General features: G+C 31.0%; 2 protein-coding genes across 3 annotated transcripts; both read right to left on the bottom strand.

Annotated features, from left to right (window-relative positions):
- Window positions 1-2716: 2716 nt before the first annotated feature.
- On the bottom strand, window positions 2717-3708 carry LOC114423052 (VQ motif-containing protein 11-like). Its single transcript, XM_028389659.1, has one exon. The coding sequence runs from the start codon at window positions 3508-3510 to the stop codon at window positions 2926-2928; it is 585 nt and encodes a 194-aa protein (XP_028245460.1). The 5' UTR covers window positions 3511-3708; the 3' UTR covers window positions 2717-2925.
- A 7614-nt stretch (window positions 3709-11322) lies between these two features.
- On the bottom strand, window positions 11323-12732 carry LOC114421583 (glycerol kinase-like). Of its 2 annotated transcripts, XM_028387587.1 has the most exons (3): window positions 12596-12732; window positions 11986-12520; window positions 11323-11763 (listed from the first exon to the last, which is right to left on the bottom strand). In XM_028387587.1, the coding sequence occupies exons 2-3, from the start codon at window positions 12112-12114 to the stop codon at window positions 11590-11592; spliced, it is 303 nt and encodes a 100-aa protein (XP_028243388.1). In that variant the 5' UTR covers window positions 12115-12520; window positions 12596-12732; the 3' UTR covers window positions 11323-11589. The 2 variants fall into 2 exon arrangements, with proteins under 2 accessions (XP_028243388.1, XP_028243389.1); XM_028387588.1 differs by lacking the exon at window positions 12596-12732 and having other exon boundaries at window positions 11986-12573.
- Between the last annotated feature and the right edge of the window lie 915 nt (window positions 12733-13647).

The following is a 13647-nucleotide window of genomic DNA, read 5'->3' on the forward strand; positions in this document are numbered from 1 at the left end:
CCAAATCGTGTTAGCATACATAACAAAAGATTAGAACTTATGCGTTTCCCAGCCCAATGGATAAAAGCAGGTGACCAGAAATATTCGATAATTAGAAATTTTGTGGAAGCAAAGATATCACTTTCAAACGGAAATATGTACTTGTAACTTGTAAGTTATAACCTTTATAGATAGATAGATAGAGGGAGAGAGACGCGCGCACACCATAGTTATTTGGGTAGGAACATTGAGTTATTTATTTATAAAAAATAAGAATAATAAATATGCATCCTTATATCTCATTTAAATGATGATTTTTTTATGAGGATTTAAATGATGAAAATTAAAAGATAAATATACATATTTTCTTAAAAAATTTCATGTGATTATTGATTAACTTATTTAACCCATTACTATATTTAAATTTATATAACTCTCCAAACAATAATTCCACATTTCCACTCAAGCGAGTGTATGACTGTCTGTTACTTATTACTTACAAGTATGCATTTTGATTATTTGTATTTGTGCATAATATAGTAAACATAATAATTGTTACAAAAGTATATATATATATATATATATATATATATATATATATATATAATAGTTTGATCATGTCGGTTTGTCTATGATATACTATACAGATAAGTAAATGTAAAAAAGGCTGTAAATGCAGACTAAAGAATCCTACCCAGATGCAAAAACCGACATAATCCTGCTGCAGAAAATTACCATCATACATATATGAACGAGGCTTCACCATTATCGGCGTCTTTGATTTCTTATCTGCACGAATTCTCAAATATCAAAATGAAAAAATAATATATATATATATATATATATATATATACATATATATATATATATATATATATATATATATTATTACATTCTGAGCAACGTATAAGTTAGATTCTTTTTTAACAAAACATACATTATATGATGAAATATTTGAACATCATGATTCAGAAAACTACAATTTCAGTATATAGATGGTATAAGAGAAACTATATTCATATAATAAATATATAACAATTAATATAAATAAGAGAGACATATAGAAAAGAGAGATAGTATAAAATGGATAATACGACACAAAAAGGTAAAAAATGTTGTATCATTTCTCTTTGGTAGAGGGGAGAGCCAATTATTAATATGAGACGATAATAATTCTTATTTAATTCAACTTTTGTATTGTGCATCTTCTTATATCAAAATCAAACACGTTCTTTGAATTTTGCATATATGTACAATTTTTTCATGTCAGAAAGACTTGATTGATATTTTTCTAAAAACAACCGCACAGCTAAAAGTCTTGCAAGCAACATTTTGATCATAAATAAGGTTTTCTGAAAACAAAAGTTTATCTGAATATAATAACAATATCAGAAATATTAAGATTTTTTATCTTAAATTATAGAGCATAAGTGAATTTCACACTCATTCTTAATTTGTATTACGGATAAGCGTCTTTAAACATTTATTTACGTTTCAACGAAACTATGAAAGTAATTAATCGTCACTGATCTGTCGAGATAGTGTGAATACAAAAGAATTAGAGTCTTATTAACAATCAATATCTTTAAGACATTGGTTAATAAGTTAAAAGGAAAAAAATATTATTTAATATTGACATTATAAGAAACTAAAAATTCATAAATAATATAATTTTACATATCTTAATAAATAAAAAATTCTTCTTTTAGTTTCTTAATTAATACCTAAAACACGATTATCATTTGCTTAATAATTAAATTAAGAACACAGATTTTCCTTTGTATTCTTACGTAAGACACGGTGGTGCAATGATTGTGAAATGGGCATTGGTAATGATTGTGTAGTCTAACTAAAACGAGAGACCCTATACCTAGCTTGTTCCTATGAAATTAGTTTAGAGTAGTATATCCATATTGGGGATGAAAATGAACTGATAAGAACTTTATTTATTTATTGTTGCTACACTACCCTCAAAGTGGAACAATTTTACCTTAGTTTAAGTTTAGGAAAAAAAACAAACAGGGTGTAATTAGCTATAGTAATTCTTTCAAAAAAAATAGCTATAGTAAAATGTTCATCATGAAAGTGTTTTAGATCTCTTATAAGAGAGTTCACTAATTATATATTAAGTTATGAAACAATTTACGTTAATGGTCGACAAAATTAAGTAATGTAAATAAGTGAAATTAACAAGTAAATGTACTAAAGAAGAAGAAAAATCGAAAGTTAAAAGTTAAGATTCGAGACAAGTATTCATTAACAAGATTATATGTCATGCAACTAACTTTTTTCTAATGAGTTTTATATTTACAAAAAGAAAATTTCCAAATATTGTATGTCAAGCAACTAACTTTTTTTAATGCCTACTTTCTTTTATTTTTTTAGGTTTAATTAATGCCTAATTAATTTTTCTGTTTAAAACATTATTAAGATATTCGATTTAAATGAGACATATTTTAAACGATGAATCTCTTCTATTATACACCCGCCGCTGGTAAATTAAATGTAGATATAAGTAAACTTTTTGTTTATTCATCTATTTTCAAGTTTATAGTATGTCTGTCTTATTAGAGTACATTATTGAGCCGTATATTTTTTGGATTCAACCAGAAGCAGTAATTGCTTCAAAAAAGTCAAGTACTGTTGAATTCTGAAGATGGCATGGCATAGCATATAGTGTACGTTAAAAAGAAAAGAAAAAAGGCCATTAAGAAACGAAGAAAAGAAAGGCAAAATCTGCTAAACCAAAGTTTCTTTCTTAACGTAGAATCAACACAAAAACAGTCACCATTCACATTCATAAACTCTCCTTCCACAGCATACATACATACATAAATATTAAATACACATCATCAAACTGACAATTAGTTAATTAATTCCATAGCACCAGTAAAATTAAAAAGAAACCAAATCATCACAAAAAATAAAATAATTAAAAAAGGTTAATTAGGAATTGGTGGTGTGGTTGTTGTGAGTGGGAGAATGCAAAGGGAAGAGTGGCAAAAGCTCAGGAGGTTGAGAAGCTCGAGGGGAAGGGTGCAAGTAGAACCCTTTCTCCGCTATCGCTCTCTCTTCTTCCTCCTCGTGGGGCGTGCGTGGACTTCCACGCGCCACAAACTCCAGTGGGGAAACCGGCGAGCCCATCATCATCATCATCATGTTCATGTTCTCCAACGTTGTTGGTGTTCTGTTTCGAACCACCGAGGACGTAGGGCTCGTCATCATCATCATGCTCATGGCTCTGTCGATGGGGAGGTCCAGCTTCTTCGCGGCGGCGTTGCGACGCTCGTGGAGCTTGAAGTTCGGCTTCTTTGGGCCGATCACCTCGCCGCCGACGGCGGGGCGGTGGTGGGACTGCGCCGCCGCGAGGCGCGAGGGTAGAGTGAGGGGGAGTTTAGGGGCGGAGGGGTCGTCGGAGGCGCCGGTGAGTTTCTGAACGACGGCGCGGAAGTTGGAAGGGTCGGCTTGGACGAAGGTGGTGTTGGGAGTGGTGGGTGAGTGAAGGGTTGAGTTTGAAGCAGAAGCAGCCATATCAATATGTCACAGAGAGAGAGAGAGAGAGAGAGATGAGAGATTGTTGTGTTCTCAGTTCTCGATTGCTTCTGTTATTGGAGAGGAAAGGAAGCGGGAAAAGAGGAATGAAATGTAGCCTTTTATAACAAGAGAGAAAAGGGTTTTCTTTGGGGATGGATGTGCTAATGTAAGCTTGCTTTGCTTTATTCAGTGGCGTATGGTGGAAATGTCAGATATATACGCTGAGCCTCAGTAGAATACTTCTTCATTATTTTTTGAAGTCTCTCTCTCTCTCTCTCTCTCTCTCTCTCTCTCTCTCTCTCTCTCTCTCTCTCTATATATATATATATATATATATATATATATATATGTTTTTTATTTTGATTTTCTGTGTTTATATTAGATAAAACTGCTATAAAAACTTGTTAACCAGTCTCTTAAGGATCTTAATAAAGATACAACGTTGAGAAATTAAAAAAACATATTATAAAATCATAGAAGAACACATATTTATGTATCACAATAAAAAAAAAGGTCAATTTTACTTCTTTAATCCATGTCTAAGTACACTGGTTAGTATTTGTTAAAAAAAATTCACTATAATAATTATATATAACATCACTACATATGAATCAATTAGTATTGATTGTTTCAGTTAATCAATAATTTTGAATTTAAATTTTAAATAGAAAGTTATATATATTGAATATTTAGAAGAATAATCTTATCAGTTTTAATTATAATCATTTTATTTAACTCAAATAAAATCATCTTACATGAAACTAACAAAATACTATACCAATAAAATGTGTAAAGATTAAAACTAAGTAAACATAACAACTACTACTAAGAAAACAGTTTAACCTTGAGTAAGTTACCACTTCCACACACCATACACTCTCTTTTGGGTTTTGACTATATGTAAGTTGTCGCTAGCTACTGTGCTGTATCTAATGAAAAGGTTGGATTAAAGCATTGGCTACTACTACATAGTAGTAACATAATAACACAGCTTTTTTGAAAAACGAGGGGGCTTTTCTCATGAGTGGAACTTTGTAACTTTCTTTTATCATTGCAAGTGAAAATTCATTATCATCAAGTTATGCTAGTACCTTTTTAATGTGAGTATTATTCAAGTTTCTCGCAAAAATCACGTGAAAGCTTTGTAGTGGAAATTTCAAATTTCATTTCAATTACTACTGATTAGTAATTCACATTTCACAGAGAAAGAAAGACAGGAATCCATTATAGTTTAAGCACATGCAGTGAAAGAAAGGGGCATGATTGATTGTTAAAGTTACACGATGACTTGATGAAAAGTCTCCCCCTAGTAGTGCAATAATAATAACAAATGGCAAAGATATTTTTTAATATAATTATACTACTGTGTGTTTTACTTGGTGGGAAATAAATAAACGAGGAGTGAAATTGGTGAAGATCAACGGTGGTCCAGGTTGAATTTGAAAAAAGGGCAATGAATGATGCTAAGATGGCATTGAATGATGAGTCATGCGGGGTCAGGGGAGCATTGAAACAAGAAACAAAGAGAGAAAGAAAAGGAAAACTATTTTTGCAGCAGTAGTTGGCAGAGTCTGAGTTCTCTGGTCAGAGTCTCAGAAATCCTGATGTGCCTTGTGATTCTGTCTTTCTTTTATTTTTTTACTATTATAAATTATAATCTCCCTTTAATTTTTATTAGCAAGATTCAATTAATTAATTTATTAAGATTTAAAAAAATTAACTATGTTTTAAATTAATGGAGTACTTTTTTACAAAACTATCTCTCTGAAAAAACTAACAAATATTGATGGATTGTTTTTCTCACCTGCATCATTCTAAAAGTAGACTTTAATTAAGACATTTTTATAAATAAAAATAAAGTATTTAATACATAGAATTACTACCGTATATTTATGCGTATATCTAGTGATCTGTGCGCGTAAATTCGCCAGCTGCTTTCTCTTTCTGTGTATTTTCTTTTTCCTTAGTTTGCGTGAAGAATTGCACTTTGACATTGGGGACAAAAGTTGTCTCAACTCAAGGTTTCTTAATTTTTGGCTTGGTATGGTGGTTCATCGCAGTTTCTTTGCTTTACTCTTGGATTGCTTTGCTGGATGATTTGATTTTTCTGACTTGTGTCCCTTTTTGACATCTTTGTTTACATGAGTCTTCCCTTTGCACCCTTGTTCTCATTTTTCAACTAGTACTAGTAGTAGCAAGCACTAAGCACTTCCATTTCTAGCTGCTTTTTATCATTAACTTGTGTACATAACTATGCATGAAGCATTTCCGCGTAGGGAATTTACTAGTTACTGTACTACGTTATGAAACTAAGTGAGTTTGGTTTCCCATTATAGAATTTATTTTAAATCAATTTTTATTTGTTTAATTTTTATGTTATAAAAGATTTTAAAATTAATTTTGAGTTTAAGGTTGATTTAAGCAATTTAGAGTAACTTTTATATTGAATTAAAAAATTTACATTAAATTTTATTCATAACTTGATTTTATAATAAAAATATCAAATCATAGACGACGTTACTTTAAAATCAATTTTAACAAAAATTAATTTTGTCAATCCTCACCCAAACATATACCTAATGATGATAATATGAATTCCAAATTGATATACTTTGTATATTTTTTTAGTTAATGACTTGTACCCCTAAATATTGGATTTAGATAGTGCTTTTTTTATTGTTTAAAGTGTTGTACAAAATATTTTTTTAAAAAAACTATAATTTATAAAGACTAAAAAAATTTTACAAGAGTGAAAAGTAAAAAACACTCAATTCTAAAAATATATTTAAGTTTAATTAAAATGATATCTTTGTAATTTCAAGTATTTAATGGTCAAGCAGAAGGAACTCCCAGAGTGTGAAGCCCCTTAGAGAAGGGGTAGGGAGATGTGACTTGGTCTTTTTACCTGCGTTTCATAAATTAATTTTGTGTATTATTGAAAAATAATATCATACAGAAGATCGCGATTTAATTAGACTTTAGACTTTGTACTCTCTTTTATTTTTTTTGAAAGACTTTGTACTGTTTTACTCCAAAACACTTCATCATCAAGAAAGGACGTGCAAGAATATATGCTTCATTAAATTTATTAACGCAAATTAAGCAAACTGAACAAAGAATAATTGAGAATAAGCTGCTCTGTATTTATCTGAATACTGCATGTTGTGAATCAACTTACCTATCAGTAGCTATATGCATAATTTTATATGAATATGATGTTTAATTGAACATCGATCACGTGTAGATGTGTACAATTCACAACCTTCAGACAATTTGATATGTTTGTTCGAATTTTCCGATCGATGTCCCACTTTGAGAAACTTTTGCCATTGCTTAAATTAAGTGAGCAACGTATTATGATTCATAAGCCAAAATAATACCCGAAATATTCATGAAATTGACACAATTAATTAACAGCACTCTTCTTTTTTGTAGTCAAAAGGGGCACTTATAGAAAAGCATCGTTTTCACTTCCATTCAGAGTATGTGAATCATGCCAAGGGAACATTCAATCATAAGAGCCATATGTGGAGGGCACTATGATTACTAAAGGAGACTGGGTAACTAGGAAAATGTGGAGTGCTGTGTTAACTAACCAAGAGACTCTCATTCAATTTAATATTTTCAATTACATTTTTGCCAAACAAACAACTAGATTGATGTGAATAAATATAAATAATTATAGCCAATTTGATGAACATGAACCAGTTTCATATATACTTGTTATTTTTTTATCACATGCTTTTAGTTTATGGCTCTTGCTTTGGGTACAAGTAGTGGAGGGTGTCTAGGACAACGCATGAAATCATGCGTGTTTGGATTTTAGTGGAATTAGAACGAACGAAGGATTAACATTTAAGGATAAGGCGACGAAATTTTTTTTTTTATTTGAATTGCGTACGCTTGTTAATTAAACATATAAACTCTTGGTAAAGCATCTTTCTAGCACTACTTTCTAAAGTTTTTCAAGGTGAAGCCATGAAGAATAACCTAAGCTTTTTTTTCTGCATATAATATGATGACAGAAAATGGTAATACAAGCATGGCTACACATAATTAAGGCTCAACAAAAACTAGAGTATACTATAAAACTACAATATGACAACCCAATCTTATAAGGTCTCACAATTTTTATTTACTTATTCTGTAATATATGTGTTTTTATAGTGAGACTGAGATTAAGTTATTATTTAGTCTATGTAATGTTATTTTTACTATATGCGGAGTTTTGTTGATATCTTGAGGGAGCAATAGTAGGTAATAATGCTAAACAAAAGCCATAATTTTTTACTTTATCAATTATAAAAATTGGAAATTTTTTATAAAGAAAAAGTACAAAAAATCTCAAGAATTAAATTAGTCTAATATTTTCTGACGGGGTTAAAACAATTTCTGAAAAAACAAAAAAAAAAGATCTATTACAAAACTTCCTTTTTAAAAATTTAATTATCCCGTACCAGCCAGGGAATATTGATAACAAAATCAAGAATTTTAGACAATATTCTACAAGTCAAGCTCCAATCTGATATCTATAGACTTTGAGGCTTATACTAGCGTTTGCAAGAGCAGAAAGAAGTGATAGAATTAAAGGGAGTTATTTATCCGAAGCATGATAGACTTACTTATAAGATTTTATTTTTTTTTCGACAAAAATAATTTATATATATATATATATATATATATATATATATATAATATTAAACCGGTACCAGATGTACCAAGCAAATACAGAAAAGGCCCCTGTTACAAGCATTGCTACATACACAGGTCCAAAGAAACCACCAACTAAAAGGTTATTCACAAATGAATTGCCATTGAACCATAATTCGTGAATAACCAATATAGTTAGGGACACGGAGCAAGAACAGGGCCAGAGCCAAATTACAACAATTAAAAAGCAAATAATATGCATAAACAACAATAAACCATTAGCTGGAACCACCCGAATCCATATAAAAGCTACCACAGTGTGCAAACTCCCTATAATTCCAAATGCATGACTGTTACTTCACATGACGTACATTGAACTAAAGCAATGCATGGGAGGTATTTCAAAGGGAAATTCCTTAATTTGTAGTATCCGTTATTAAATTTTTTTTTATCTGCAATTAAAAATATATTAAATAGCACAAGAAGTCCTTAACGAAAACTACATCTTCAAGATTCTCAGCAGGGTTCGATAATGCAAAATCAGTCAAATAACAAAAACAAATACATAAAAAAGAAGCTAAATCTTAATATGTTCACTAAAAGCTCTAAAATCAAACCAAAATTCTTACTCAATCACCCTACAAACTTAAAATTTGCTAGAGAAACACTTGGATCAGTTTGTCAAAGTTGATAGGTGATAGAAAAATCTCCTTAAAAAACCTTTAACCATCACCATAAAAAACATAATTTTGTGTCAAACTTTCTCAGTGTTAAATTGTTTTTCTTCAAACACCATTTTAGTATCCGTTATTAATAATTTGCATTGATAATTTCATGCTTTACACCTACGTACGTGGGTCTTGGTGTGTGATGGGAAGGTTCTCAAGTTGTAAGTGACATTGGACTATGGTTATATAGATTTAGACCAATATATCTACTTTATTTACTTGCATGAGCTTAAGTGGTCCTAGTATGTCCAGAATATAAATAAAGAGGGCCTTATTTTTGAAGGAAAAAAAAAATTTCCTAAAAAACTTTTTTCATAAAGCTGTAAAAGAATGATTTTATCAAAATATAGTATAAAAAGAAAAGAAGACGACCAAAATTTAATGTATTAAACTTCTCTGCAAATATTCATGGCAAAGAAAATAAATACTATATAACATGAACTAGTGGCCGTTTATAATTCCTAAATGTATGTTGGAAATGTGCCGTGAGAAACATCTTATTTGTATTTTTTGCTCCAAATGTATGTTGGAGACCTTTCAAACAGTAACACAAACATAGCTTTAATCTTTAGTTATAAACTAAAATTATACATTTTGACTTCAATAAAAATTAAATGAGAATTATAAAAAAACTAAAATAATAAGTTAATTTTAACTTAATAAAATATTTAATTTCTTTTTAAAAAGATGGCTAAACAGACTCGTTCACTTTATTCGTTAATATAAAAAATATTCGTTGACCTTATTTTCTTTTTGGGGACATAAACAGGGTCCAGGCCCAAGACTGATGACATGACTTCTTCCTCTAGGAATTAAAAAAAAATTGGACAAGCTGAATATGAACGAACACAAGAGAACTGGCATTTGAATTCTACACCTCCCAACTTTTATCTTGCACCTCTCATTTTATGAGTGGACAAAAATAACTTTTTTATCAGGAATTCCTAAAGGTAAGAGAGACTCTGGAATGATCATTCTGAAATACAGTGATACAAAATTATTCTAAAATGATCATTCTGAAAGGTAAAAATTACATTTTGAATAATCAATTCCAAAATAAAAATAAGTGTTCCAAAATTAATTTGGAAAAGTTATTTCGAAAGGTAAAAATTACCTTGCGGAATGACAATTCCAAAATAAAGTGTTCTAAAACTATTTTGAAATGGTTATTTCAGATTTATTGTTCCACAACAGATGTTCATCCCCACACCAAAAACTCAACCCATCCAAACCCATAAATGGTGGCGCGTAAAGGAAGGAAGGGGAAGGTGGTGGCATGGCGTCATGAGGAGGGTACAAGGGTTTGCGCAATGGAGGATGAGGTTGTTGTTGTCACGAGAGGATGAAAGAGGTGATGCAATGTGGAAGACGAGGTCACAGTCATTGCATGTGAAACATGTTTCATCGCGACCCAAGTATGCTTTTGAGGGAGGTGCCATCACGGATCTTAGGGCTACGATTAGTCTAAGGGAGGTGTTAAAGTATTTTAGTCTTTTCAAATGTTTTGGGAGATGAGGATACAACATGAGAGATGCAAGATTTAAATCCCAAGAGAATTTTGTCATATGCTTAAAGGATACTAGCTACTAGTCACTTGTGTTGTACCTTGTGGATTGACCCAATTGTAGTATAAATACACACAAGAGAACTGTTTCAGCTTTCTTTCCTACCAACATGGATTAATAAGTAAACATTGATCTCTCTCGTAATCATTTGGTTGGAATGTTTCCTTACTGTTTGCTGCACAATTACTCAAGTAATAAGAGGTGTTTTATTAATAACCCAATCCATTCTTAGAAAACCTTCATTGATAATAATTAAAAATATTGCTTGTATATTGTTTTTTCAATTTTCTGAATGACCGGAAGATTATAAGGATTAGAAGAGAAAAATGTATATTAAATGCATGTAAAATGACGTTCAATTATCCGAAAGAGAATTTCCCATAACTGTGACAATACAAGAGTAGGCATTGATCTCATTTCAGTTAATAACTATTTCAGTGGAACAATACAAGAGGGTCCCTTGGATTCGTGGTTAAGCAGTAGGCGCCCTTGGATTCAATGAAACTTCATGTTAGAAAACAACCAATAACAACGTATAACACCGTGCTGTGTACATTTTGTCCATTAAAATTAGACTTTCTGCCTATTCAATGTATTGTGATTTCTCTTGATAGAATTGAGATATCAAATATAAATAACCACAAGCGCATCTTCGACTTAAAAAGCAAAAGTCTGACATACTGTCACTCAATAACAATACTCAATTGGTTGTATGGTAGATGTACTGTGGTGTCAATGGTGAGTTGCGGGGACTTTGTGTTCAAGTAAAAGTTTTTCAGGAAATGTATCATTGTCATTGCAAGATAGTACTCTGTACCAGTATTCTCGTAGATCAATATCGAAAAAATCAATAAGAAACTCCCCACTCATGTAATTCTTCCATTTTATGCAGTGCTTTTTTTTCTTCTCCAAAACATAAGGAAAAGAAAGAACAGTACAGGAACATAATGTCAAATTTGTTTGAGTTCACATAGTTATTTCCTACATTTTAGTAAGGCTAAAAAAAAGGTATACCCAGAAATAAAAGACATTAAAAAAAAAAAGGAAATGTTAAAAGACCATCAAAGAGCAAGATCAGCTAAGTCGAAAGTTTTACTAACAGCTTTGCACCAAGAGTCCACTTTCTTTTTCCTTTATTCCTCAGTCATTAAGGGGCGGAAAACATTAGCATTCTTCAACTTCTCCTCAGTATTGAAAACATAATCTTCTTTCCAAATCCCAATAGCTAATCCTGCAGCATAGGCTGCTCCAAGTGCTGTTGTCTCTATGTCAGCAGGTCTAATTATTGGACATCCCACCAAATCTGCCTGTAGAACATTATTAACAAAAATTTATCAGTTATGTGAAAAGTAAAAAAGGTTTTGCATCAACCTATGAACATGAACACTTCAGTAACTATTAACAGTAAAGAAGCATAACTAACCAGAAATCATATAATGAATGTTATTGTCAGGGAAAAAGTAACATGATCATTAACAAAAATTTTAAAAAAAAAGATCCATAGAAAATAATATGCAATTAGTCCAAACCTGAATCTGCATCAGCAGGTTGTTTACAGCTGCCCCACCATCCACTCTAAGCAAAAACTTCTTTTGGGATTCACTTTCTCCTGAATCTTTATATATTGAATCCAAGACATCTTTCACTTGGAAACACATGCTCTCGAGCACAGCTCGAGCAATGTGAGCTTTGCTTGTAAACCTTGTTATTCCAATACAAACCCCGCGAGCATCCTCACGCCACCATGGAGCAAACAATCCAAACCCCAACAGTGGATTCAACCTGTAATGCCATCTCCTCTATCTCTGAAGCACTAGAAATGATGCCAAGGCTGTCTCTAAGCCACTGCACTGCAGCTCCGGCGATAGCAACTGATCCTTCCAATGCATAATTGGTTGGAGCATTTGGGCCAAGCTTGAAAGCTACAGTGGATAAAAGGCCATGCTTTGATTGAATTATCCCTTCACCGGTTTTGCATCATTTTTCTGTATAGACTCCTTCACAGAAGCTTAAGAGCACTGAAGTAAGTGCTAATAGCTGGATAAATCATCATTTTCCAATCTCCTGATTCAAAAAACATCTGATCAATGAGAACATGAGAGTAGTAAGAAGAAAATGAAATAATAAATATAAAAGGACCTGCAAATGGAAGAAGTGCGAGCATCCATCCAAACTATGGCAAGGGGTCATGCTTGCGGGTAGAACTGGCTCAACTCCATGTGGTGCACATTTTCTTCTTCTTCTTCAACTCAGATGCCAATCATTTGTGTGTCTGTGTGTTTATGCCAGATTACGCAGACTACGCTTCAAAAGAAATATACTTATTTGGACATGGTATGTGTATTTTTTTTTACTAACACTTATAAAAAAATAAATTAACTTTTGTTTAAAATAAATGGTCTATTGACTTTTTTTCCTATCATCTCATTATAAAACTGTCATTTTGTCAAGTTAGTTGGTTTTTATATTGGTGGATATTAATCGTTAATATTGTTAATTTTTGTTAACAAGATATTGAACTAGTGACTTTTCTTTTATTTTTTTCTTCTTCTCTACTAAACCAATTTTTTTTATTATAATTATCTTAAAAATCATATTAACTGGTTACTAATTAATTGATAATCTAAATAATTTACACTGTCAGTATAGTATTTTTCTTACCAATTAAATTCAGTATGTACTTTAGTTTTTATAAAATTTTCTTTCATTTAATTTTTCAAAAAATTGAAATACATAAGTTAATGTCGATTTGTAAAAGAACTTCAAGATCTGAGATTCTTGTCCTTCAATTCAGTATTCTGAATTTCTAATTGACACTCTCGGTGTCTCTAGGAGTCGTGTTTAGTTTCCTTTTTCTGCCTTGTTTTATCTTTTGTTTTAAACATAAAAAAATTGTAAAAGAAATTGATTTATTTACTTTTTTATTTTATTTTTTTATAAGTAAACTCACGGAAAAAATTTATTTAAGATTTAATATTTTTAAAACTTTAACTTTGTTGCACAACTGTATATAAGCATTATGGCACAAATCCTAATTATAAAACCAAATAAAAACAAATATTTTTAAAGATTCATATGAATTAATTAATGACAGTTTTGTTGGCTTTTCAAAAAAAAAATAGAAACAAATATGCATGAGACGATAAATGTTGAAGAAAAAAAAATAACAATTGTGATTAATACTAATTATA

The sequence above is a fragment of the Glycine soja genome, chromosome 8 (assembly GCF_004193775.1).
Source record: "Glycine soja cultivar W05 chromosome 8, ASM419377v2, whole genome shotgun sequence".
NCBI classification, from domain to species: Eukaryota; Viridiplantae; Streptophyta; class Magnoliopsida; order Fabales; family Fabaceae; genus Glycine; species Glycine soja.